This window comes from Phycodurus eques, chromosome 13 (genome assembly GCF_024500275.1).
Source record: "Phycodurus eques isolate BA_2022a chromosome 13, UOR_Pequ_1.1, whole genome shotgun sequence".
NCBI classification, from domain to species: Eukaryota; Metazoa; Chordata; class Actinopteri; order Syngnathiformes; family Syngnathidae; genus Phycodurus; species Phycodurus eques.
In genome coordinates, this window is record NC_084537.1 from 18,981,319 (window position 1) to 19,005,559 (window position 24,241).

General features: G+C 41.1%; 1 protein-coding gene across 14 annotated transcripts in view; it reads left to right on the forward strand.

The window, feature by feature from the left end:
- The window catches only part of LOC133411507 (receptor-type tyrosine-protein phosphatase F-like), a 216,458-nt gene extending 195,748 nt beyond the window's left edge, over positions 1–20,710 (forward strand). For all 14 annotated transcript variants that reach the window (XM_061693983.1, XM_061693982.1, XM_061693986.1 and 11 more), the window contains 10 exons: positions 3,861–3,984; positions 4,071–4,246; positions 9,196–9,315; positions 11,196–11,350; positions 11,656–11,941; positions 14,472–14,650; positions 17,764–17,890; positions 18,829–19,109; positions 19,183–19,318; positions 19,428–20,710. In XM_061693983.1, coding sequence (XP_061549967.1) covers positions 3,861–3,984; positions 4,071–4,246; positions 9,196–9,315; positions 11,196–11,350; positions 11,656–11,941; positions 14,472–14,650; positions 17,764–17,890; positions 18,829–19,109; positions 19,183–19,318; positions 19,428–19,496 — 1,653 coding nt within the window. In that variant the 3' untranslated portion in view covers positions 19,497–20,710. The remainder of the gene's footprint in view (positions 1–3,860; positions 3,985–4,070; positions 4,247–9,195; positions 9,316–11,195; positions 11,351–11,655; positions 11,942–14,471; positions 14,651–17,763; positions 17,891–18,828; positions 19,110–19,182; positions 19,319–19,427) is intronic.
- Positions 20,711–24,241: the final 3,531 nt, after the last annotated feature.

Below are 24,241 nucleotides of genomic sequence, written 5' to 3' on the forward strand. Positions count from 1 at the left end.
GGAGACTGGTATTCCGTTCAGCTTGATTTACGTACTGTGGTCTGTAACAAGACGGATTAAGAATGATCAGCAACGCATACGCACCGTGCATCTAGCATGTACAGGATCAAGAAGCCATGTTACATAAACGACCGTATTCAAAAGTGAAATGATTTAACACAAACTGACTGACGTGACTTCACACATGGGGTACGTCATTCAACCTTTTGACATTTACACACAATAATAAATGTTAGAGAATACAAAAGGAGATTACACGGGCTATTTGTAGCTGCAGTGGGAGAAAAGTAAAAACAAACGTTCACTTTTCTGTTCCTTGGTGAGAGATGCATTCAAGACTTTTAAACGCAGATGAACAACAACACCATCAGTGAATTACACCTAACAACACTACCGAGATGTCACATTATTGTCCAAAGTGATACTTTTATTGCTTTGGCACCAGGGCACAAAAACAGGCAAGTTCTTCAGCAAATAACGGAGGATACGTTTAAAAAAAAAAGCAAATAAACAAATTCACGAATATGGAACTGCGACAATGTGGGGTCCATTTTAACCAACAAACTCCTCTTCTAGCGCGTGTTTCCGGGAGGTTTGTGCCGCTTTGATCCCATCCCTTCACGGCTTAGTTACATTGAAAGCCGCTACTGCTTTTTATCCATTTTTTTGTACACAAAACTAGCAGGTGGTAACATCGCAAAGACAATTGTCGCGCATCTTGTGATGCAACTCGGCGAGGGATTAGCTCTCCTCGATAAAAAGGAGCAAGGCAAATTAGCATTTAAAGTGGCACATTGCTTTGGAGAGCAAACGAGATGTCCCCGCGTACATGAAAAACACCGGGATAATTTTTTTTTTTTTTTTAAGTTTTGTTATTTGTTTTATTTCTTTATTTGTTTGTTCAGACACTTCAATCAGTTTCGGGTACCACTTATTGACTGGTTGGAATGATTGAAGGATGATGTTTGGGGTTTTTTCCCCCCTTCCCTGTTAAAAAACATTTGGAAACAGTTTTTTTTCCTCTGCATAAGATGTAATTGAAATAGAAATCATCTGTATCGGGGTCAAACCGTGGTCATTCTATAAACTGTATGGGAATTTTAATAACTACTTGATTAAACAGGACAACAAATATTCCACAGTAAAAAAATTAAAAGTGCAAACAGAATTTGGAGGCATTGAGAGGACATAGTTGACACGCCAATAAGGGTACCAGTAGTCGTAATAACTGTAAATAAATAACAATGCGCCTCCAAACCGGCACGTTGCCCTCACAGCATGGTCGTGTAAACGGCCCGGGGCTGGCCAGGAAGCCCGCTACGACGTCGGGCAGCCGGCCCGGCTCTGGCGTTGACCGGCGGAGGGAGGAAACCAGGGACCTCCGTGGCCTGGCAGATGGTGTGCCAGGCTGGGCACCGCACGACGCCGCTCTTGCCGCGCTGGCACCGCCACCCTGTGCTCGCTGTTAGGCCACATTGGATTGAAAGTGGATGAAAACAAGTGTCATTTCTGGTTTGATGTGTAACCTTAGTGGACACGTCGATGAGAATGTTCAATTAAAAACAGAATATACCCTATTTCCTCCATTTTCTATACTGTTCAAACTAAAAATCAAAACAATATTAATAATAAATGAAAAGCGTCACCAATATTAAGCATCTCAAATCAAGGCAAAATATAAAATGTAAGGTATTTGGGGCAGTTTTTGTGGAGGAGCAGTTCACTTGCTTCAAGCATTTCTCTCCTTAAGAATCTTGATAAGGTATTATGACTTATTGAAGTTGTATTACTGGTCATGAATAACTTCAGCTTAAAATAATTAATAATAATGTAATTTTACAGGTGCTGATAGTATAAATACAGTAGTTTTAAGTCATTGTGTGTTTTCTTTTTTTGGTTGTCTTTTTTTAAGCTAGCCTGGCGGTTACTTGTTTTAAGAAATCTTGCCAAGTCAAATTTTCCTGTATTGACAGATCATTTTGCGAACATTAGGTAATAGAGTCCTCATTTCATGACTTTTCTTTCTTCTTTTTTTAAGCCTTATTTTCCCAGTGTATACGATGAACCACGCATATTTCGGTGCGGCATTCGCAAATTTCCCTAGTCGCGTCGCGTATTTTGGGAGGGAACCTGTCCTCCATGCATGTATTTGCTATTTTGACTCTGGCCAAATCAATGTCTCATATAGAAATATCGGTTTTCGTGGCATCTTGGTGCCAAGCAACCATGTTGAACTTGCTGGAGGCTATCCCAACTGACCAAATCTCCACTCCCATTGCATTCCTGACACCCCCGCCCCCTACCTTATATTTTTTTTCATTTGTCTCCAGACGACATCGGACCGCATACTTATTGATCGGGCGGGGATGTGCGATGGCGTCCTATACCCCGGCTCAATAATGTCACCCGCTCTCTTGTTATTCGCTATCGATCATCCGCCGGGGGCTGTGCTGCGGAAGCTCCTTCGCTAATTCCCACAACTGGAAGCTAGCGCCTGGCAAATTCAGCCAAGGGGGGTCTGCAAACGACGTCCTAAAAAACGCCATTTTCTACTTAAGTCGCTACACGGTCACAGCATTTAATCAGTTATTTCGGAGGGGAATGCAATGTTTTAAGTATGTAAAAACACTGTTGTCATTTTAACTCATTCTATCTTGCGAGTCGTTTTAAAACTTACATTTAAAAAACATTTAGGTATATTAATACAATAAAGCTTCTGCAGTGCCTAGCTTGTTTTTTATGCTTTTTAATTGTATACATTTATTTAAAACTCTCCTGCTGTGTTGCAGGTAAAATTGACCCATTGTAAAATAAAATGTAAACATTTTATAAAAATTGGGAAAGAACATCATTAAAAGTAGTTTTTCGGTATGAAACTACTTTTGATTTGCTTCATAAGTGTAATCCAATTTATAATGAAAATGGTTAATTTCATTTTTTTTTTTTTAACATCCAAAAGTTTTAACATGTATTTTTAAATATAAACCGAATGAATAAACGTTTTTGAAACGTGATGCGTGTGAGGTAATCCACATAATATTGATTGAAATGGTGAGCAGTGGAGTTAATGAGATATAAACAGTGCTTATTGGCCTTTTTTCTCAAATCAGACACCTTTGGATAATTAAACTTGCCCCGGGTCAAATTGACCCGACGAGACTTAATAGGGGGGTTAAAAATAGTTACTATGATTAAAGTTACAATCAAGATATATTTGCAATGGGGGTTATATTTTTTGAACGTGCACTCTTTTCACTCTCACAATTGGATCTATATGGCCTGATAGTTATGTTATGGGTCAAAATGACCCATTGTAATGTTGTTGTTGTCGTCGTGTCATAAGTGTACTGTCCTAATAAGTGTAATCAACTCCATACGGTATATATTTAGTGAAATGATGATTCATGGAGTTAATAATGAGATACAGACAATGTGTTATTGGCAATATTGGCTTTCGTTGATACTTGTGAATAATTAAAATACCCCAGGTTAAATTGACCCAGCAGGTTATTTCTGTTTCTGAAAAAGAAACGTAGCAGGTAGGGGGGTTTAATATTAAGAAAAAAATAAGAATGAATGTCACTTCAAATAGTAAGCTTTATTTGTGCGTGTAGTGTTTTTGAGTAAGTGTGATCAACTATATTGATTGAAATGCTCAGTAAAATGCTAAAATGCAGCGGGTCAAATTGAGCCAGGAGGCTTATTGCATTTCTTGAGAAACCAACAAAACTGAAGGGAATTTGAATTTGAACTCGTCTTGAATATCTGATGTTGCTCTATTGATACTGTATCACATTTTGTGCCGTCCTCCGCTTACAATGCTAAGCTAATGTGTCTACTTGACATTCCTCCCTACTTAGTCCATCGACCCTGGCCAGCAGTTCACCTGGGAGAACTCCAACATGGAAGTGAACAAACCGAAGAACCGCTACGCCAACGTCATCGCCTACGACCACTCCAGGGTGGTGCTCACCTCCGTCGACGGTACGAGTAAAAACTTCACCCAAGGACAGCGGCGGCCTTGCATACGCTCGGGAAAATGTAGACTGAAACACACTGTTGCTTCTCAGCTGTCCCGGGTAGCGACTACATAAACGCCAACTACATCGACGGCTACAGGAAGCAGAACGCCTACATCGCCACGCAAGGACCGCTGCCCGAGACGCTGAGCGACTTCTGGAGAATGGTGTGGGAGCAGCGCTCCAGCACAATCGTCATGATGACACGCCTGGAGGAGAAGTCGAGGGTAAGGACGGACTCCCAACAGATGAAAAACATTTGGGGATGATAATATTGCAATATAGTCAAATCGAATTTTAAAAATATATATATATATTAAAAATATAATTTAATATTAGAAAAGGAATCGAAGAATATTTTAAAATTCTACAAAAAAAAATTTAAAAATGAAATGAAAAACATATTGAGACAAAGATGACCAAATATTAGACAAAAACATAAAACAGACTATTGGTGAAATTCTACAAAACAGAATATAGACAAAAAGATTTGTTTTTAAATTGAGAACGCCAAAAAGTACAAAATAGTACTTTTTTAACAGGGGAATAATACAAAATATTCAATGAAAGTACACTCAAATATCAGATTATAAAATATGACACAAATATTGGACCTGAAGCCTATCCCAGCTGACTTTGGGCGAAAGGCGGACTACACCCAGAACTGGTCGCCAGTCAGTTGCAGGGCAAAATACACAGATATTAGACATAAAATATTAGAAAATGAAAACTACTGTAAAAATATTGGACAAAAAAATAAAATAAATATTGCGAGGGAAATATGAGCTGTAAAGTACAAACATATTGGAAAAATAAAAAATATATTTGAGCAAAGATTTGAAAAAGACATTTTCATTAAAAATATTAGGGGAGAAATACCAAAATATTAGGGGGGAAACTGTGAAAGTATTAAATGAAAGATTTGTCAAATATAAGATGACAAATATTACACCAAATAAAATCAGTATAATAGAAAATCGGGAAAATATTTAACCCTAAAAAAATCCCAAATTATTAGATGTAAGTATACATAAATATTGGGGGAAATACACAAATAATAGATGAATACAAAAATATTATGAAAAGAAAAAGACATTTTATGGAAAAACACCCAAATATTCTATAAAATATTTTGAAATTATACGGACATTCTAATAATAACCTAGCATATATTGGATTCAGAAACTACAAAAATAGGCATGGCAAGGCAAATTTATTGATATCGTGCATTTCATGCACAACTCATTGTGCTTTCCATGAATAAAAACATTTTAAAACAAAGAGCAAAAGACATTAAAAAAAACAAAAAACAAAGTACAGAAAAGTAAACGACAGTTTAAAAGCATCTAAAATTACAAAAAAGCATACAGTGCAATAAAGATCATTTAAAAATGGAAATGCTATTACAAAATAATGACAAATATGAGCCCAAAATTTGCATACGTATTAGAAGATAATACAAAAATAACAGACAAAAAAATGCAACAAATAAAAAGTTCTTTAAGTGAGAAAAAAAAATAAATAAATAAAGAGAAATTTATGAAACAAAGATATTTTGAAGTAATACAAAAATATCAGTCAAAAACAATTACAAAATTATTACGTAAACTACACAAATATGAGGAAAAAATCCTCTTTTTTTGGTGAAAAAGAGCATTAACTTTTCTTACTACACACCAGAATGATGTCATTAAAATGGCTGGATTGGAAAATGTCGTAGAATGCTTACAAATGTTGCAGTGACTGCAAAGTTTGTGGTATTGGGTAATCCTGCTTAATAAAAAACGGCACTGAACATAAATGAGCCTTGGCGGGGCCTCTTAATGAAAAGCTCTATTGTCAGGTGATCCCTCAAATATGCACTCCACCAGTAGCTAACACAGTCCTTTATTTGCCGCCTGCTTCTGCTCAACTGGATTTGTCAGCCTGATCAAAGACGGTTTGCAGAAGCCATCGTTCCCAAAGTTTCTCTAAATCTGTTCCTCCTGCACCTGTCTGCTGGGCGGATTTCCATAATAATGAGAATTACATTATTCATTCATTACCACTACACACATATAATATTAATATATTTCTTTCGACTTTGCGGCTGGTGTTTATACTCTCTGCCTGCGTTTGGCCCTTGAGACGACGGGAGAAAAAAATAAAAAATACAAATTCTAAGTTGAAGTTAAGAGGATTGTCACCCAACATTTGGCCGCTTCTAAAAATACAGTCAAAGTATAAATCACACACAAAAAGTAATGTTGGGAAATGTTTTCAAAATATAACCTTCACAAAACAAGTAACAAGGAAGCACTGAAGGAAGGAAAAAAATAATGACCGTCTTCTGTTCTATCCATCAGCATAAATATAAAAACAGCGAGCGCTTTTGTCACGTAAGCGCTCGACAGCAACGTAACGTCGTGTGTTTTAATGCAGTCCGCTCCCGAGGCTATCACTCATTTAGGTAAATTGGCAGACACGCTTATGAAAGCAGAGCTCACTCCGTCATACATAAGCGCGTGTTTATTGCGCGTTCAATCGCACCACGCGATCCCGGCCGCTGCATTAAGAGCACAATGCAGAGGAAATGGAATCTAAAGTCAATTTGCTGCCGTAAAACCTTTATTAGCAATACAGGCAATGTTTGAAGTGAATAACTGGTTTTTAATTTGAATCATTCCTAACTGTTGTACAACTGTAAAGACTATTTAGGGAGCAGTTTTTCCCCATTTGAAATGATGGGAATTTTCATCGAACATTGAAGCATTCACCATCATTTTCATTTAGAAGAAAAACACAAAACATGCTATACAAAAAGGTGATGCAAGGCAAAAATATTAAACAGTTAAAAACTATTGCACAAGTTAAATTGAACCAGCAATTTTAGATACAAAATTCTAAATGTGATACAAAAAATACAGACCTATTTGACAAAAATATTATCCAATAATAAAAAAGAATTATTGAAAAAATGTACAAATATTAGCCGAAAAATTCAAAAATACTCATTTAAAAATACAAAAATAATAGAGAAAATATACCCAAATATTAGACAAAATAATGCAGGAATATTAGATACAAAATACAAACTGTTACACAAAAATATGAGACAAGAAATACAAACCTATTTGACAGTACAAAACTATTTGACAAAAAAATGTAAGAAAATAAAAATATTATAATAGAAAGAAATAACAATAATGCAAAACTATTCAACAAAAATCTAAAAATATTAAAAAAAATATTAGAGGAAAGTTTAAAGATTTTTTTTAAATGAAGACAAATATGAAAATGAGACAAAAAACAAAAAAATGATTAAAAAAAGGCTATAAAAAAATACTAGACATAAAATCATCACTCCTTTTCCCCTTTGCCTTCGCTGTTAGCCTTCTTTGTTGCTGTCACAAAGAGATGTAGGAAAGCCAAAGAAAAAGCAAAACATTCCTAGAGTTAATCCTTTAGATGCTCACTGAAATTTAAGGTTGCTAGGCATGTCTATTATGAGTAAACCCACCCCCAAAAAATAAATCAACAACCCATGCCCGATAAAATACAAAAAGTCAGCCATTTTTGGTTTGAAGCGGCCATTTTAGGGTCCTTTTGGGCATCCTTTGAAATGCAAACTAGATTTGGGGGGAAATTCAGCCACTGAAGCCAGTTTCACTCAGCAATATGAAATTTGATGTGTGCTTACCATGAGTAGACCCATGAAAAAAAAGTCTGAAAAAGTCTGCCATTTAAGGGTCCTTTTTGGCTATCTACCTGAAACACTCCGGAGTGGCAGAGTATGAGGTCTGCACAGGCCTTTGTTGAGATATGAGGAGACGGATTCAAAGCAAATGATACTAAAAGCTGCGCGCGTGTGTGTGCAGGATAACATCGGCCGCCCACGTATTGAGATTCTCAATCCAGGCCTGACTGTTAATCCATATCTTTGCATTGCGAGCAGGTCTCCATCACGCAATGCAGTTTTCCTTGTAATGCGACCTGCCGCCGGGCGGGAAATGAAATCATCTGAGAGTTTAGATTTTACTGCATTTTGTTTGTCCATTTGCGGCACACGCCGCGAGAGACTCGTCGGACGTACGGGCTGTCCAAATGTCGGCTCTGGGCCGCAGTATCAATACGGCTGAGCTCCCGGCCGCTTCCCTCTCGGGATAACCCGATCGACAGCTGGAGTTGCAGAAGGTGAAGTGTTCCCCGGCTCCGACTTTATTCAGCTGCATGGCCTGTGTAAGATTTTATAGATTACACATAAGTGTAAATTATGTGGACAAAACCCGTGGGACAAACTTGCTTAACGTTTACATTTGGAAAGCGTTGTGTGCACATTTAATGTAGCACCCCCTGCAGAGTTTTCTTTTGAATTCAGCCCCCGAAGCCAGTTTACCTTCACGTCATAAAATTGTGATGGGCACGTCTATCATGAGCAGACCCACACAAAAAAAAAAGTCTCAACAAGCCATGCCTGAAAAGACGCAGAAAGTCTGCCATTTTGTTTTGAAGCAGTCGTTTTCGGGTCATTTTGGTGCAAATATTTGATGAGAATCCCCAGGAATATTTTGAAAATTCGTCCTCAGAGGCGGCCATCATAGACTGAAGGGTGGCAACAGCAGGGCACTTGTACACACTCACATTCACACCTATGGACAATTTACAGTCTTCAATGAAGCTAATATGTAAACTTTTGGAATGTGGGAGAACGGCGAGATCATGCAAAATCCACACGAGAAGGCCTGAGTCGAGATTCACAGCCTCAGAACTGTAAGGCAGACAAGCTAACCACTCGTGCGCCGTATTGCCCCTCATTAAAGTCAACGAGAGAAATCACGTTGTCCTCAGACTCCCCCAATCTTCCGCAGTGCCACTCGACCAAAAAGCGGACATGACAAAGGCCTGCAGGCCGCGATGACAATTAGCTCATTGGAAATGATCACAGCGTGCTAAAAGACAAAGTGGCCTTTTGAAGTGCACTTCACGCACACACGCAGGAGATGAGAGAGTACGTTCATGTTGTGGTGGATGCTGAGTCTTCAGCTATTAATGAGACAGCGTTCATCGCCTCTGATACGACCCCTCTAATGTTCCCTCCTTATTAATCAGCACCGCTCTCCGTTCTGCTCTCGCCGCCACGCTCTGTTCTGACAGCCCGTCCCCTCGTCCCTCTTCCCCCTCTCTCTCGACCCGTCAGGTGAAGTGTGACCAGTATTGGCCGGCGCGAGGAACCGAGACCTACGGCATGATCCAGGTCACCATGCTGGACACGGTGGAGTTGGCCACTTACAGCGTCCGCACTTTCGCACTCTATAAGGTATGGCGCTGAACTTTTTCATTTTGTTGGGAAAGCAAAAAAAAAAAAAAAAAAAAAGGGGGCAGCCATTTTAGTTTGAAGCGGCCATTTTAATTCATTCACTGCCATCCTTCCCGATTAACATGGATATTTGACTTCTTAAGCCGTCAATGGCAGTGAATGTGTTACAGGGGTCCTTCAAAAGCAAACCTCATCTAGAAACGTTCGATTGCTGTCATATTTGAAGTACGTAGACAGAGATTAGATACTAAATAGTGTAAAACTGGATTTTACATCATAGTGTGGGTGGAGTCTGGCAACAAAGGAAGATTTTGAAAATTAAGCCCCTGAAACCAGTTTGACTTGGCAACATGAAATTTGGTAGACATGTCTTTCACGAGTAGACCCACCAAAATGTTTCTAGAACCCATGCTCGTAAAGGCAATGGAAGTCTGCCATTTTGGTGTCATTTTGCCATTTTTCAGGGGTACTTCAAAGGCGAGCTTGTCCTAAAACCGTCCAATTGCTACCAAATTTGAACTGCGGACACTCGACAGATGGGCAACACTAAATTGGGAATAATTTGATTATTATGTGTGGACATATTAAAAACTAGTGTTCATCTCAGTGAAAATTTGTCTTCTAGTCGTTGTAGGCCTATCGCCAAAGAGATGTCTCATTTGTGCGCCTTGGAGGTTTTCGAAAATTCAGCCCCAGAAGCCAATTTAACCACAATGAGCAACATGACATTTGGTAGGCATGTCTGTCACAAGTAGACCCAGAGAAAAGTCTCAAGAAAAGACACAGGAAGTCTGCCATTTTGCTTTTAAGATGCCATTGTAGCCATTTCATTCACTGATATCAAACTGGTTGCATGTCTACTTTTCCTCATTTGGAGAAAATGGAGCTTGAAGAATTCACCTGTCAGCTCTCACATGTTTTGAGAGTTATCCCTAATCTTGTGTGTGGAAAAAAATAGATAGATAAGACTATATAAGTTAGCCTTAATATATTGTAAGGAAGATTTCAATCTTCATAGGTTCAGAGATATTAGAGATGTTAGAATTGGAGTTAAAGAATACATTGGTATGGTTAACTCTACTTTTGGGGACATCGACGAGAACCATTTTTTTTCTCAGTAAATGATTTCCGTGGGTCCTTGAAAAACAGATTGCTCCTATAGAATTTGCCCAATTGCTTCCGAATGTGAACCTCAACTAAATAGCGGGGAAGTTGAGTTTTTGTTCGTGCTTGTGGGTGGAGATTGGACGCTAAATTTAATGACTCACCAAGAAACAGAATACCCTAATAACTAATGACGAAATGCATGGCTGCCCGCTGCAGTAATTACTTGAATGATTTACTTCACTAATGGATTTTCTTTTTTCTTTTTTTTTTTTAAACCTCTGAAAGTTTCCCATTTTTCCTTGAAAAAGTGTAATTAAACATTCAATTCTTTGTTTTGGAAGACATATTTAACTGCAGGCATGAGACGGCATCTTTTATTTCTCTTTGGTTCTTTTCAAAACACAATTATTTGCGCTAATTAAATCCACTCCAGCCGAGAAGGTTCTCGGATTCAATCGGCTACAAAAGACAATTCTCGCAAAACCTTTTTTTCCCCGAGGAACCGCGGGAGGTAGTTTAATTCGAAACACCGCACCTTATCTCCACCTACAGCCACAAGGTGATCACAGCCGCGGGAGTGACTCCAATCGAGACCTTTTCCTCGGATTAGCGAGTAACGTCTGACAATTAAATCACTGGTGCTTTTCAAATGAAAGTCGAGTAAAGTCATGCGCTTTAACCTTTAACTGTCAGGAGTATTTCAGACCAGAGCGATACGTTCTTCCTAGCAATCACATCCCAGATTGAACCTCGTCCTCTCTCTTTTTTCGCAGAACGGTTCCAGTGAGAAGAGAGAGCTGCGGCAGTTCCAGTTTATGGCCTGGCCGGACCACGGCGTGCCCGAGTACCCCACTCCCATCCTGGCCTTCTTGAGACGCGTCAAGGCCTGCAATCCTCCGGATGCGGGGCCCATGATAGTGCACTGCAGGTGGGAATACGAACAAACCAGTACACATGGCAATGTATATTTGGGGAAATGTATTTCTGATTTTGTCTTTGGTCCCCAAACGTCACTTCGATTTTACTGCGCTTCGGCGCAGTCAACCGTCCCTTCCCAAAAGAATGAAACATTGCCATATGTTCTGATATGACACTGCATTACTGCAACTTTCTTGAAGTATGTGGCTCATTTCATGCCAAACGTGTAACGCTAATGCAAAAAATAGCGACTTGAAGCGCCCAACCAAGCTTGGTACAAATAAGCGAGCGCAATACTCGTTCCCCTCCATGCAGCGCGGGCGTGGGCCGGACCGGCTGCTTCATCGTGATCGACGCCATGCTGGAGCGCATGAAGCACGAGAAGTCGGTGGACATCTACGGTCACGTGACGTGCATGCGGGCCCAGCGCAACTACATGGTGCAGACCGAGGACCAGTACATCTTCATCCACGAGGCGCTGCTGGAGGCGGCCACGTGCGGCAACACGGAGGTGGCGGCGCGCAACCTCTACGCGCACATCCAGAAGCTGACGCAGCCGCCGCCCGGCGAGACCGTCACCGCCATGGAGCTGGAGTTCAAGGTGAGGGAAGGATGCGATATGTTTGCCACTTTGTCGGGCTGGGTCATTAAGCCATTTTTATCAATGACACTAATCCCCTGCTAGTCACACATCTATATTCATTCATTCATTCGCTTATCCTCACAAGGGTCACGGGCGTGCTGGAGTCTATCTCAGCTATCTTCAGGCGAGAGGCGCGTGGTACACCATGAACTGCTCGCCAGCCAAACAAACAACCGTTCGCACTCACATTCACACCTGTGGGCAATTTAGAGTCTTCCATCAACCTACCACGCATGTTTTTGGGATGTGGGAGGAAACCGGAGTGCCCGGAGAAAACCCACGCAGGTACGGGGAGAACATGCAAACTCCACACAGGCGGGGCCGGGATTTGAACCCCAGTCCTCAGAACTGTGAGGCAGATGTGCTAACCAGTCGTCCACTGTTCCACGTCTATAGTAATGCTTTAAAATGTTAATATACCACAAATTGTTATTCATTATTTCCAAGTCATTAAGCTTAAAAATAAGTGTCTTTGATTATTTTTTATTTTTTTGGAGAGAGACAGGAAGTGCGCATGAACGTGAATATCCTGTGAAAACTCTCCAAAACTTCTTCCAATAACCCAGGCTAAATCTGGCTCCTCTCCCGATATGCAAACATTTTCAATGAGTAGCTGAAAAAAATACAAGTCAATGAATTATGATGTATTTTGGAGTTGATTTGTCAAGGCGAATACATTTTTTTTTTTAAGCAATCTTTATTTTAGCACCTTCTGTGGTTCTTGCAGATGTGTACTGCTTGCACTAACAACATGGCGGCAAAAAAGAGGTGCGCTAGTATACAAAAGAGGCACAGTCTGAGTTGCCAAGTTAGATTTCAATTCCCGCTAAGAAGCAGCAATATGAGCGTAATTATTTCCCGATAACTGGCAAGAAGCCCAGTGGAAGGCTATCAGGGAGTCTATTGTGGCATTGTCATCATTTTTTTTTTATTGTCAGGCCGTATCGCCCATGCCTTCCACTATATGATCAAACCAAAGTCAAGTAAAACTATTCACCTTTTGAGAGGAACTGGAATGTGTTTGCAGAGCCCCGTATTGTCACCCAGTGGTGTCATTAATTGTATTTTTATTAATATATGAGCAGCCAGAGCTTTCCCTTTCTGGGTCCTGTTGTTTTCATCACAGGTACGCCACAAAGGCACTGATAAACGGACTGATAAAATTCATAGCAAGTGACCTTTGTGACGACACAGAAACACACAACACAGAGGCGGCGGGTGTTGAAGGTGACTCGCGCGCACGTACACCTGCTGTCCGGTGTGATGTCATCACACAGTTTTTTCCCTCCCGGCGCCGCCACGCTGCCATATACCCCCGTGGTGACCATGATACATTGTGTTGGAAGTGATCCTAGCGCCGGCCAGTGAAATATGGCCGGAGCGATCGTGTGGTGTTTGTGTGGTGTGGGGTCTTACACGCACACACACACACACACCAACTGTACAAACACTGCTGGCAGAGATGACTGCCCGTATACGCTCCTTCTAGTCCATCTGCTGTCTAAAGCAGTGCCAACTTGCTTGTGTCACATTTCCATGCGTGCTCTTTGTGAATAATACATTCCTTAAAATAGTGCTTTGAAATGAACACGCGCTCATCAAAACATGAGCAATTCACATATGCATCATGTAACTAATTTGTTCACCGCTCTCGTCTAGCGATTTGTTTTTGATAAATGTTTGTATCGTAATTCACGCGATAGCTCCGCTTGGCAGTTATTCGAGGTAACTGACACTTGAACAAGTGAACTAACTGAATGGTAAAAATGGTACTAATAACACGTCTTGGATTTGTTGGTTCAATGTATTACAACGGGGGGGTGAAACGGATTCGTATCGCGGGCCACATCGTGGTTAGCTATACTTAATCACCTCATATTATTACAAATACACAATGTGGAGGGATAACGAGTTTTGAAATCAGAAGCTAATGAAAACGTAAAACTCAATTTGTTTTACATGGGAGCGTGGTAACAGAAAATGGAGCAATCGACCCACATGATTTGCTTTTGCGGGCCGGATCTGGCACCCGGGCCTTGAGTTTGACACCTGTGCATGAGAATAAAAAATGAGCGATTTTTATTTTTGTATCCATCACGTAGTGTGCAGTACTATAGTGCTTTACTGCATGTTTAAGAGTTTAAAAGGTGTTGAAGGGGATAGAAAGTGTTTGTAAGAGTAGGGTAAAGGTTAATAGGAGTGTGTGGAAGATTATCAACAAGAGTCTGGGGAGTTTCATACAACTTTCAAATATGGATAAATAATCCCTCAGAAATATGCCGTTGCAGCCGCTACGTGGCAGATTTCACCTATTGCGGTGCCGGTCCGGAACCGCCCCGCCCTGATAAACGAGGGATTGCCGTAACGAGCACGATACACATCGGCGCAATGGAGTAAAAGTAGCAAAAGGCTCGTCGCTAGCTAGCGGTGACGAGCGGCGTCGAACCGACTGACGTCCCTCCTCCCTCCCCGATTGTTTGTCGCTTAGCGCCTGGCCAACTCCAAGGCCCACACGTCCCGCTTCATCAGCGCCAACCTGCCGTGCAACAAGTTCAAGAACCGCCTGGTTAACATCATGCCCTTCGAGTCCACGCGCGTCTGCCTGCAGCCCATCCGCGGCGTGGAGGGCTCCGACTACATCAACGCCAGCTGCATCGACGGATACAGGTACGCCTGAGCTACTAGCGCCTCTCCTCAACTCGTTCCCCGCTTCATCCCTCTCTTTCTTTGCCCCCCTTCTGCCCCTGAAGCAATCCCTCGCTTCCTCTCACCCTCGTTCGTCTCCTCTCAAGTCTTTCTTTGCTCCTCCTCCTCTCTGACCTCGTCTCTCAGTGCCTTTTCTGTCCTCTTTTGTCATCTTCTCTTCGGTCCATTCTTCTTTTCTCTCCCCTCCAGTCTTCCTTTGCTTTTTTTCTCCTCTGATTCTCTTCATTCCTCCTCTTTATTCATTTCTTCTTGAATTCTTTGTCTGTTCCATCTGCCTTGTTGGCTCTCCTCATCACTTTCTCCGCTTCACATCTTGTCTTCGTCTTCCGTTGCTCCTTTCTCCTCTCTGATTCGTTGCTCACCTCCTTCCTCAGCTCTCTACTTTCTCTCCTCTTCTCCACCTTCATCTCTTCTTGTCGCCTTTCTCCACTTGTCTCGTCATTCATCCTCTCATCTTCATTTTTTTCTGCTCTTTGTCTCTCCTTTCTTCTCCTCTTTCACTTTTGATCGTCTCCATCTCCTTTTCAACCCTCGCCTCTGTCATCTTTTCCTCCCCATTCCTCTTTCTTGGCTCCCCTCATCTTTTGCTCATCCTCTCCTCTTTCGCTGCTGCATCATGCCCTCTTTTTTTGTTGCTTTTCTTTCCTCTCTAGCTCCACCTTGCCGCTTTCTTCTCAGCAGTCCTCCTCTCATCTGATTCCCCCCTTCATTCCTTTGCTGTTTTCTTCTGCTTAAACCTCCTCTCCTCTTCATTCCCTTTCTCCTCTTCCCTCCTCGTCTTTTTTCTTCTTCTTTTCTCTGCTCTCTTCCTCTTTTCTTCCTCCTCCTCCATGATCATTCTTTTCTCCTTTCTCCACTGTCCTCCTTCCTCCTCTCCTCATCTTCATTCCTTCCTTTTTTCCTTCTTTACTGTTCTCCTCTCTCGCTTTCCTCCTCTCCCCTCGTAATTCCCTCCTAATTGTCAGTACCTCCAAAGTACGTTAAATTATCCTTTTAGATGTTAAAAAAAAGTTTAAAATAATTAAACTGTCAATGCAATACAAAAAATACTTGTTTTTATTTAATTCATTATATATATATATATTTGTGATCCAATTTGAATTAAAATAATACGTTTTTTTTTTCTAACCGACAAAATTACACTGAAATGTATTTGATCAATGTTTTTGTAATGACTTATTTTACGCAACTATATTTATTTCTTTTTTTGATTTGTTGAGCCAATCCAGTCCAGTCAAAAATACGCATTTAATTGTTTTCAAATATTTGTAGCATTTTGGAATGCATTTATTTTCCTCTATTTAATTGTCATCAATTTAATACAAAATGTATTATTTTTCAAAATATTTTTGAATGAATTATAGGGGGATGTTTCATTGAAATATAGATGAATAACTGCTGTCCTCCTCTCTTCCTCCTCTTCCTTCCATCTTTCCTCCCCCGCTTTCTTCTCGTTTGTCCAGCCCATCCATCTCCTCCCTCACATCCTCTCCTTCAGCGTTCTCCCTCTCGGTGGCGTCGCTCCTTGCGCCGCTGTCTTTTCTCCTCTTGCGACAATCTGTTGTTTCTTTATTTGCGCAAAGCAAAAAAAAATAAATCAATCAATAAAAAGCCTTCGGCACATTCTAGTCTCCCGGCTCCACAGCGGTGCTTTCATTAGCTGCCGTGTGTGTGCGCGTGTGCGTGCACACTCGCGCGCGCGCGCGCACACACACACACACACACACTCGTTCGCACACCCGCCTACTTCCACGTGTGCTGCACGGACATTTTAGCGCGCTAGCTAGCTCGCGATTCCTGCCCGGCACGGCACGCTGCTGCCACCCGCTGGCCGAGCAGGCGACCGCACGCCGCCGGCGACCGCACGTAGCGCAGCAGCAGATGAGCTCATCGTCGTCATCGCCAGCTGTGTCGGCGAGATGGACGGGCACGAAATGTCAACGATGAGCAAGTGGTTTTTTGTTTTGTTTTGTTTTGTTTTTCTTCGATATTTCTACATTGTGGCACACTGCTGCGAGCTTTTGGTGTTTATTACCTCCCCCAAGGAGGTTATGTACGCCAGGTTCTTGGCGAGGGAAAAAACTGTTTATAGTTTAATACTAGAAGAATTTGTCGTTTAAATTGTAAACCGTGTATTACTAGATGGTTTTTTTTTCACTTTATTAATTTTTATCCTGATAACCCTGTTCCAGCGAGGGATCAATAGTCTTATCTTTATGTGACGACTTGACTACAATCAAGTTTGTTTTTTGTATCGCCAAAAGCTTAAAGTAGGGATATTTAATTGAATAAAGGTTTTTACATATTTAAAAAATATATTTAATTTAATCTTTTTTTCTTCATTTTTTTTTAGATCCAATTTAATGCGCTAGTTTACTACATTTTGTTTTTGCAGTTATTTTACACATTTTAAAATAATTCAAGATACAATTTAATAAAGTAAGAAATTTATATTGGTTTTAATTACATTTGTTTTTTAATGTCATTTTATAATTCATGATGGTGGGATGTGTAAATATGTTTTATTGTAATTATTTTAAACATTTAAAAACTATATTTAACTTGGATTTGTTGAGTCATACAATATAATGTAAAAAATTGCATTTTCATTATTTAATCAATTTTTTGTTTTGTTTAAGTTGGACTTATTGATCAAATACAATGTCATCAAAAACTGGTATTTCCATTTTTTCATCTATTTTATAAATTGTTTGAGTATTTTATAAATATAATTGTTTAAAACATTTTTATTTGAGACTCAAGCATTTTATATCATTTTTAAAAAATATTTAATTTGACACCCAATTCAACAAAATGAATATTAGTAGTAGTAGTACTAATTGAATAGTGATTTGTTCTTTTTTGGTTATCTAATTACAGTGGGACATTTTGTTCATGTATTATAAAAGTGAATTGAATATTTGTTATTTAATTATGTTAGGATGTTTTGTTAAATCCAACTTTATAGATAAAGATTTAATTCTGGGGTTTGTGGATCTCATAGAATACAATCGAAATGAAGCATTTGCAATGTTTTGGGCGTTTTCTAACGATGCATGTGTGTGCGCGCGCAGACAGCAGAAGGCCTACCTGGCCACGCAGGGACCGCTGGCCGAGACCACCGAGGACTTCTGGAGAATGTTGTGGGAGCACAACTCCACCATCGTCGTCATGCTCACCAAGCTGCGAGAGATGGGACGGGTGAGGCAGGCGTCGACAACACCCCAAGCGTCATATCGCGATAGCGCGCCGCCACGCGTGGATTGTTGTGTATTGACGTACATGCATTCTGCGCTGCATCATAACGTGCGCCGTTTGGAATATTTTGACCTCCTCTTGTCACGTAAGGTCGCCAAACTATTCCAAACAGCGAATCTATCTGTAGTTCGTTTCTTTTTTTAAGAGTAGCGGTCACGGTAGTCGTGGTTGTGGCAGTAGTTGGTAGTTGCAGTAGTGGTGGTAGCAGTCGTAGTAGTACTTATAGTAGCACCAGTATTAGCACTACTGCGGCTACTATGGCTGGGGCCATAATATCTCATTTATTCAATAGTAGTACGAGTAGTTGGAGCAGTAGTAGTAGTAATGTTTTTTTTTTGTCTTAGATAGAGCAGCAGCAGTTGTGTTAGTTGCGGTCGTCATAGTAATAGTGGTAGTAGTACTAATGGTAGTAACAGCTTAGGTAGTCTCCACTTTACCCTCTCGTAGTTGCAGTGGTAGCAGTAATAATAGAAATAAGGGAAGTTGTAGAAGGAGCGGCAGTTGTCTAAGTAGCAGTAGTCATAGTAGCAATGGTAGTTAGTACTGTAGTCGTAGTGGTAGGGGTTGTAGTGACAGCGGTATGAGCAGTAATAGTAGTGGACCTGTGGTACTAGTAGCAGTAGTGTTGTCGTAGTAGTAGTGGTAGCAGTTGTATCATAGTAGACCACTACTATGAGCAGTCGGAGTAGTAGCAGTAGTGGTAGTTACTACTACAAGTTATCAGTGAAGTACAAGTTTACTATTGTTGTACACACAGCATTATAACCAATTGGAGGATGCCCATTGGGGATCAAAAGCACTATGCACACGATGTACTTCTCTCTCTAAATACAATACGCTCATCTAATGTTTAATGCGTGCGCGCGTTTGTCGCGCAACAGGAGAAGTGTCACCAGTACTGGCCGGCCGAGCGCTCGGCCCGCTACCAGTACTTCGTGGTGGACCCCATGGCCGAGTACAACATGCCGCAGTACATCCTGCGAGAATTCAAGGTGACGGACGCGCGCGACGGGCAGTCCAGAACCATCCGGCAGTTCCAGTTCACCGACTGGCCCGAGCAGGGCGTGCCCAAGACCGGGGAGGGATTCATCGACTTCATCGGACAAGTGCACAAGACCAAGGAGCAGTTCGGCCAGGACGGACCCATCACCGTGCACTGCAGGTAAGACCGGGACCACGACTGAACCGTCCACCCAACAAAGTCGGCCCTTAACGCTCGTTGTGGCGTCGCTCAGCGCCGGCGTGGGCCGCACCGGAGTCTTCATCACGCTCAGCATCGTGCTGGAGAGGATGCGGTACGAGGGCGTGGTGGACCTCTTCCAGACCGTCAAGACACTTCGCACCCAGCGGCCCGCCATGGTGCAGACCGAGGTGAGGCCCGGTCTGGTACACGAGATCACAAGTTCTTTTTTTTTTTTCTTGAAGTGGAAAAAGCAGACGTGCGTGAAGGTGAGCCCGTGCGTGTGTGTCCGTGTGATAGGACCAGTACCAGCTGTGCTACCGGGCCGCTCTGGAGTACCTGGGAAGCTTCGACCACTATGCAACGTAACCGCAGGCGCCGAGGGCGGAGCCTCTCAGGAGTGTGCCAAGTGTCCCATCTCAGCCACCGTACGCCCCGGGAAAAAAAAAATCCAAAAAAAAAACAACAGCACTCATCCCTGTCACTGCGGGAGGAGGAGCAAAGGACGGAACCAACCATGTGACTTTTTTTTTGCTTTTAAGTCTTGTACAGTCGACAGCGCCACCTGTCCCCCATCTTGCGGTACCGCCACGCATTTTTACAACGATTATGTTTATTGTTTAGCCTACTTTTTTAATCCTTTTTTTAACATTGTGTCTTAACCTGGTTCCAGTGCTTTTATTTTCATAATCGCTACTTTTTAAATGTTTTTTTTTTGTATTATTTGTTTTTTTATTATTATTATTGAGGTACTTTTTAGCACAACGACGCTAGATGCTAATCTCATTCGAGCCGGCCGTTTGTTGTTTCCGTTGTTGTCGCGCGTTAGTCGTGTTGTCGTGATGACGACAACAAAAGGAAAAAAATAAGACGACAGAGAAAAAAAAAAAAAAGCCTTTTCACTCGCTATTTCCCCAAGGACGAGCACAAAGCGGCTAATGCTAAGCTACGCCCGGAGATGACGACAACGACAGTGTGTGTACAGGAAAGCAAAGCACACGACTTTTTGTTGTACTTCTGCAAAAAGGCCTTTGTACAGAATGGACCATTCCTCCCAGACGTGACACGCACACACTTGATCTTATTTTATACAGAAATAGAACTATAAATATAAATATATATATGATTATATATATGTACAATGATCCATAGGTGTACACACAGCTTACCTTGTTCTTGAGAGACGCCGTTTGCCGTATCTACTGTTCTGTCAGCAAAAACAAAACAAACAAAAAAAAATGGACAAATAACACAGCACAATCCCCCTGTCATCACCACACACACAAACATACACACGCCCTCCACCAAAATGGCCGCCACAAGCACACACCCCTAAAGTGGCGGCGGCGGGTGTATTGGGAGGTGGGGTCGGGGGGGGGGCTATTTTGTTCATTTGAAAATCTTGTGAATACATCGTGCTGTAGGGGTGACACCTGTTGTACACACACACACACACACACACACATCTGTTTTTCTATTTGTAGATAAAGAAAACCTGTTAACGAATGACTCAAGTTATTAAAAAAAAAACATGAAAAAACAAACCTTGATGTTAATAAAGATACATAATTGGTTTTTTTTGTACAAAACTCTCCTGTGTTTGATTTGTTCTGCATTGCTTTTTTTGTTTTTAGTTTTTTTAATCAAGATCAGAGTTTCACCTCACTCATTGTTTTGCCGCCTTGAATCCAAAATGAATTCAATCAGGTGCTAATTACACCGGGTTACATTTTCTTTTCCCAGACAAATTTGTTGTTGACCAGTGTTATCCACTTCTCGACCTTTTAGCCCACTTATTTTCTTTGAGAAGAGGGGAAATGAAATATTTGAGTGGAGGCGTTTATTTGCTCAAGCAGACAAGGCACCCGACATTTGATAAAAATGTTTTTAATTTCCTTTAACTTATTGAAATGCTGTTAAAAATGTTTTTGTCAAATTTGGTTTCTTAGTATAACATTTAATTTTTCCTATAAACATTTGAAAAATTGCTTTTTAAAAAGTTATAAAAATATATTTTACATTTCTTTAAAAAGAAATTGCTTAATTTTAAAAAAAAGTCGCTTGTTTTTTAAAATTTCTTTAAATTGTGTTTAACATTTCTCATTTTCATCATTCCGTACAAAGTGCTTAATTTCTTTAGCCTTTTAAAATGTTATTTCCTTCAAAAGTTGGAAGGTTTTTTTTTATTAAGATTTGTAGTTTCTGTGTTACTTTAAGAAAATATTTCAAATTTCCTAATTTATTTAACTTTTTTAGCTTTCCTACAAAAAAAATAAAAACATCCTTGTACATGTGTTTGTTTTTAAAAATGCATTTTAAATGTATATTAAATGTCCGAAAAATAATTTCTTAAAATATTTTTTTAAAATTGCGATAAAAAGATAATATCCATCCATTTTCTGAGCCGCTTCTCCTCACTCGGGTCGCAGGCGTGCTGGAGCCTATCCCAGCTATCTTTGCGTGAGAGGCGGGGTGCACCCTGAACTGGTTGCCAGCCAATCGCAGGGCACATAGAAACAAACAACCATCCACCAGGAGAAAACCCACGCAGCCACGGGGAGAACATGCAAACTCCACACAGGCGGGGTCGGGGATTGAACCCCGGTCCTCAGAACTGTGAGGCAGACACTATCCAGTCGTCTTCCGTGCCGTAAAAAAGTAATATATTGAATCTTTTTTTTTTTTTTTTTTTTTTAATGTATTGAATCTTTTTTTTTACCTTTAAATTTTTGGGGTATTGTTGAGCCCACACACTCCCTAAAAAAAAAAAAAAAAAACTTGACTTGACCGTAAAAGTTTGTTCAACATATAAAAGTGCTGAAAAGGCCAATCGGTTGCATGTAGTTTCTATCCACAGACGACAGGTGGCGACATTTAGCTATGTGTTTCAACTCCTTCAGCTGCCCAATAGGAAAACCACTTTCCTGCACGTAAACACTCCAAGCTTGCCTGTCACACGAATGCACTCTGAAGTAATTCCTCAGACTTGTATATTTGTCTTCTTGGGCTTATCTTGAAAGCGCACCTCCGAGCAGAAAGGCCCCATTGTTCTTCCTCACAATCGTTTTGTGTTTAGACTGGGACGTCGTACTCGTGTGCGAGGGAACGTGCCGCTGCTTTAATTCCAGCCGCTAATGACACCTCGGCTCGAGTGTTTATGTGCACGCTGATTGAGCGCTTCCTCGAAATTCCCGCCAAGATATAAACAAGGAACAGCGTTCCAATCTGTTCTCTCTTTTTGTATAGGCAGTGTTGATGTAATCCAAGCTGCGGCCTCTTGTGTACGCGTCCAAGCGTCTCGCTCGTATTGTTTCCCCGGACTTGATTGCGGAATTAGCTGCAGCTGCACTTTTTTTTGTCTTTTTTCTTAACAAGAGGAAAAGCCCTCTTACATCTGTGAGCAATATGAGAGACATCGTTTCCTTTCCAAGGCCTGAAAAGTGGCAGTTGACGGGCATCGGCGCTCCACGGCCAGGAGCTGCGCCTCGTGTCGAACAAGGCGCTTGTAATGTAAACTTAGGCTTTGTTATGCTAGCGTCTGAGCCTCAGAGCTAATCCTCAACTGTAACAGTTAAGTCCAGCCTACCCACAGTGGTTGTGAAGAAATGAGCATGTCATCATGTTTGGTTCTGAAATTTAAGGAATGCTAACTTTGCTCCCCTGGGGAACCGCGTTCCATTCGTTTTATGTAGCAGCTGTACTGTGCGGAGTTGGACGCAAAAAAAAAAACAAATGTTATTATAACTCAACAAGTACCTAAACATTAAAAAAAAAAAAACTGGAACATTGGACTGCTGTGTGAGGTTCAGAGCTAAACCTCAACAGTAACATCAAGTATGTTCAAGCTACCGACTGTGATTGTGAAAAATGAGCATGTCATCATGTTTGGTTCTGAAATTTAAGGAATGCTAACTTTGCTCGCCTGGGGTACCGCGTTCCATTCGTTTTATGTAGTAGCTGTACTGTGCAGAGTTGGACGCTAAAAAAAAAAGGATGTTATAACTCAACAAGTAAACATGAAAAAAAAAAAACTGGAACATTGGACTGCTGTGTGAGGTTCAGAGCTAAACCTCAACAGTAAGTTCAAGCTACCGACTGTGGTTGCGAAAAACGAGCATGTCATCGTGTTCGCTTCCGAACTTTGGGGAATGATGCGGCAACTTAGCCCGCCTGGGGAACCTCGTTCCCTTCGCTTTGAGTTGTAGTGTGTAAGGTTGGCCGCTATGGCACAGTGGACTGGTGACTGAGGTTCCAAGCTAACGCTCAAATGTAACAATTGAGCCAACCGATCCATTCTAGGAGAGAAACATGAGCATATGTCATTACATGCTTCAAAAGGTTCCACACTTTAGGGAATAATGCGTTAACTTTGCGCACTTCGGGAACTGGCTTCATGTTTTGCGTTGTAGCTGGGGTTGGCTGCTTACAAAAAAAAGAAAAAGAAAATTCCATGTACAGCATTTCAACGGTATAAGTGCCTTAAATTGACCGGTTGACCTCAACGGTAACATAATAAAATAAGACTGTGGTTGTGAAAAGTGAGCTTTTCAGTTCCGAAATTTGGAGAACGATTTGTTAACTTTACCTGCTTAGAGAACATTGCTCCATTCATTTTGCATAACATTACATTAACAAAACAAAACAATATATGGAACAATGTACTGGTGACTGGGGATCAGAGCAAAAGCAGAAATGTCCAACCAACCCAACCTGGTTGAGAAAAATAAGCATGTCATTCTTTGACACATGCTACAAAAGGGTTCCGTACTTTGAGGAATGATGCGCTAACTTTGTCCGCCTCGCTGCATTCAGTTTTATGTCGCAACTGGACCGCATATGGTTGGCTGCTAAAAAAGAAAAATAACTTGCGTGTCAGCAGTTGAACGTTAAGCGTCCGACTGGCAACCGAGGCTCCGAGCTATACCTCCACTCTCACCTAAAAAAGCAAGTCCAGAATCGTGTCGCTTCTTTTGATAGGTTGAGGTTGAATACTGCAAATGGCAATATGAGAAACACTATTAACACTATGAACCCGCTCTTTTTGTTTACCATCAATTTAGATTTCTACCGGAGCCTGTTGGGGCAGAAAACCAGCAGGACGGCAAATTATGGCG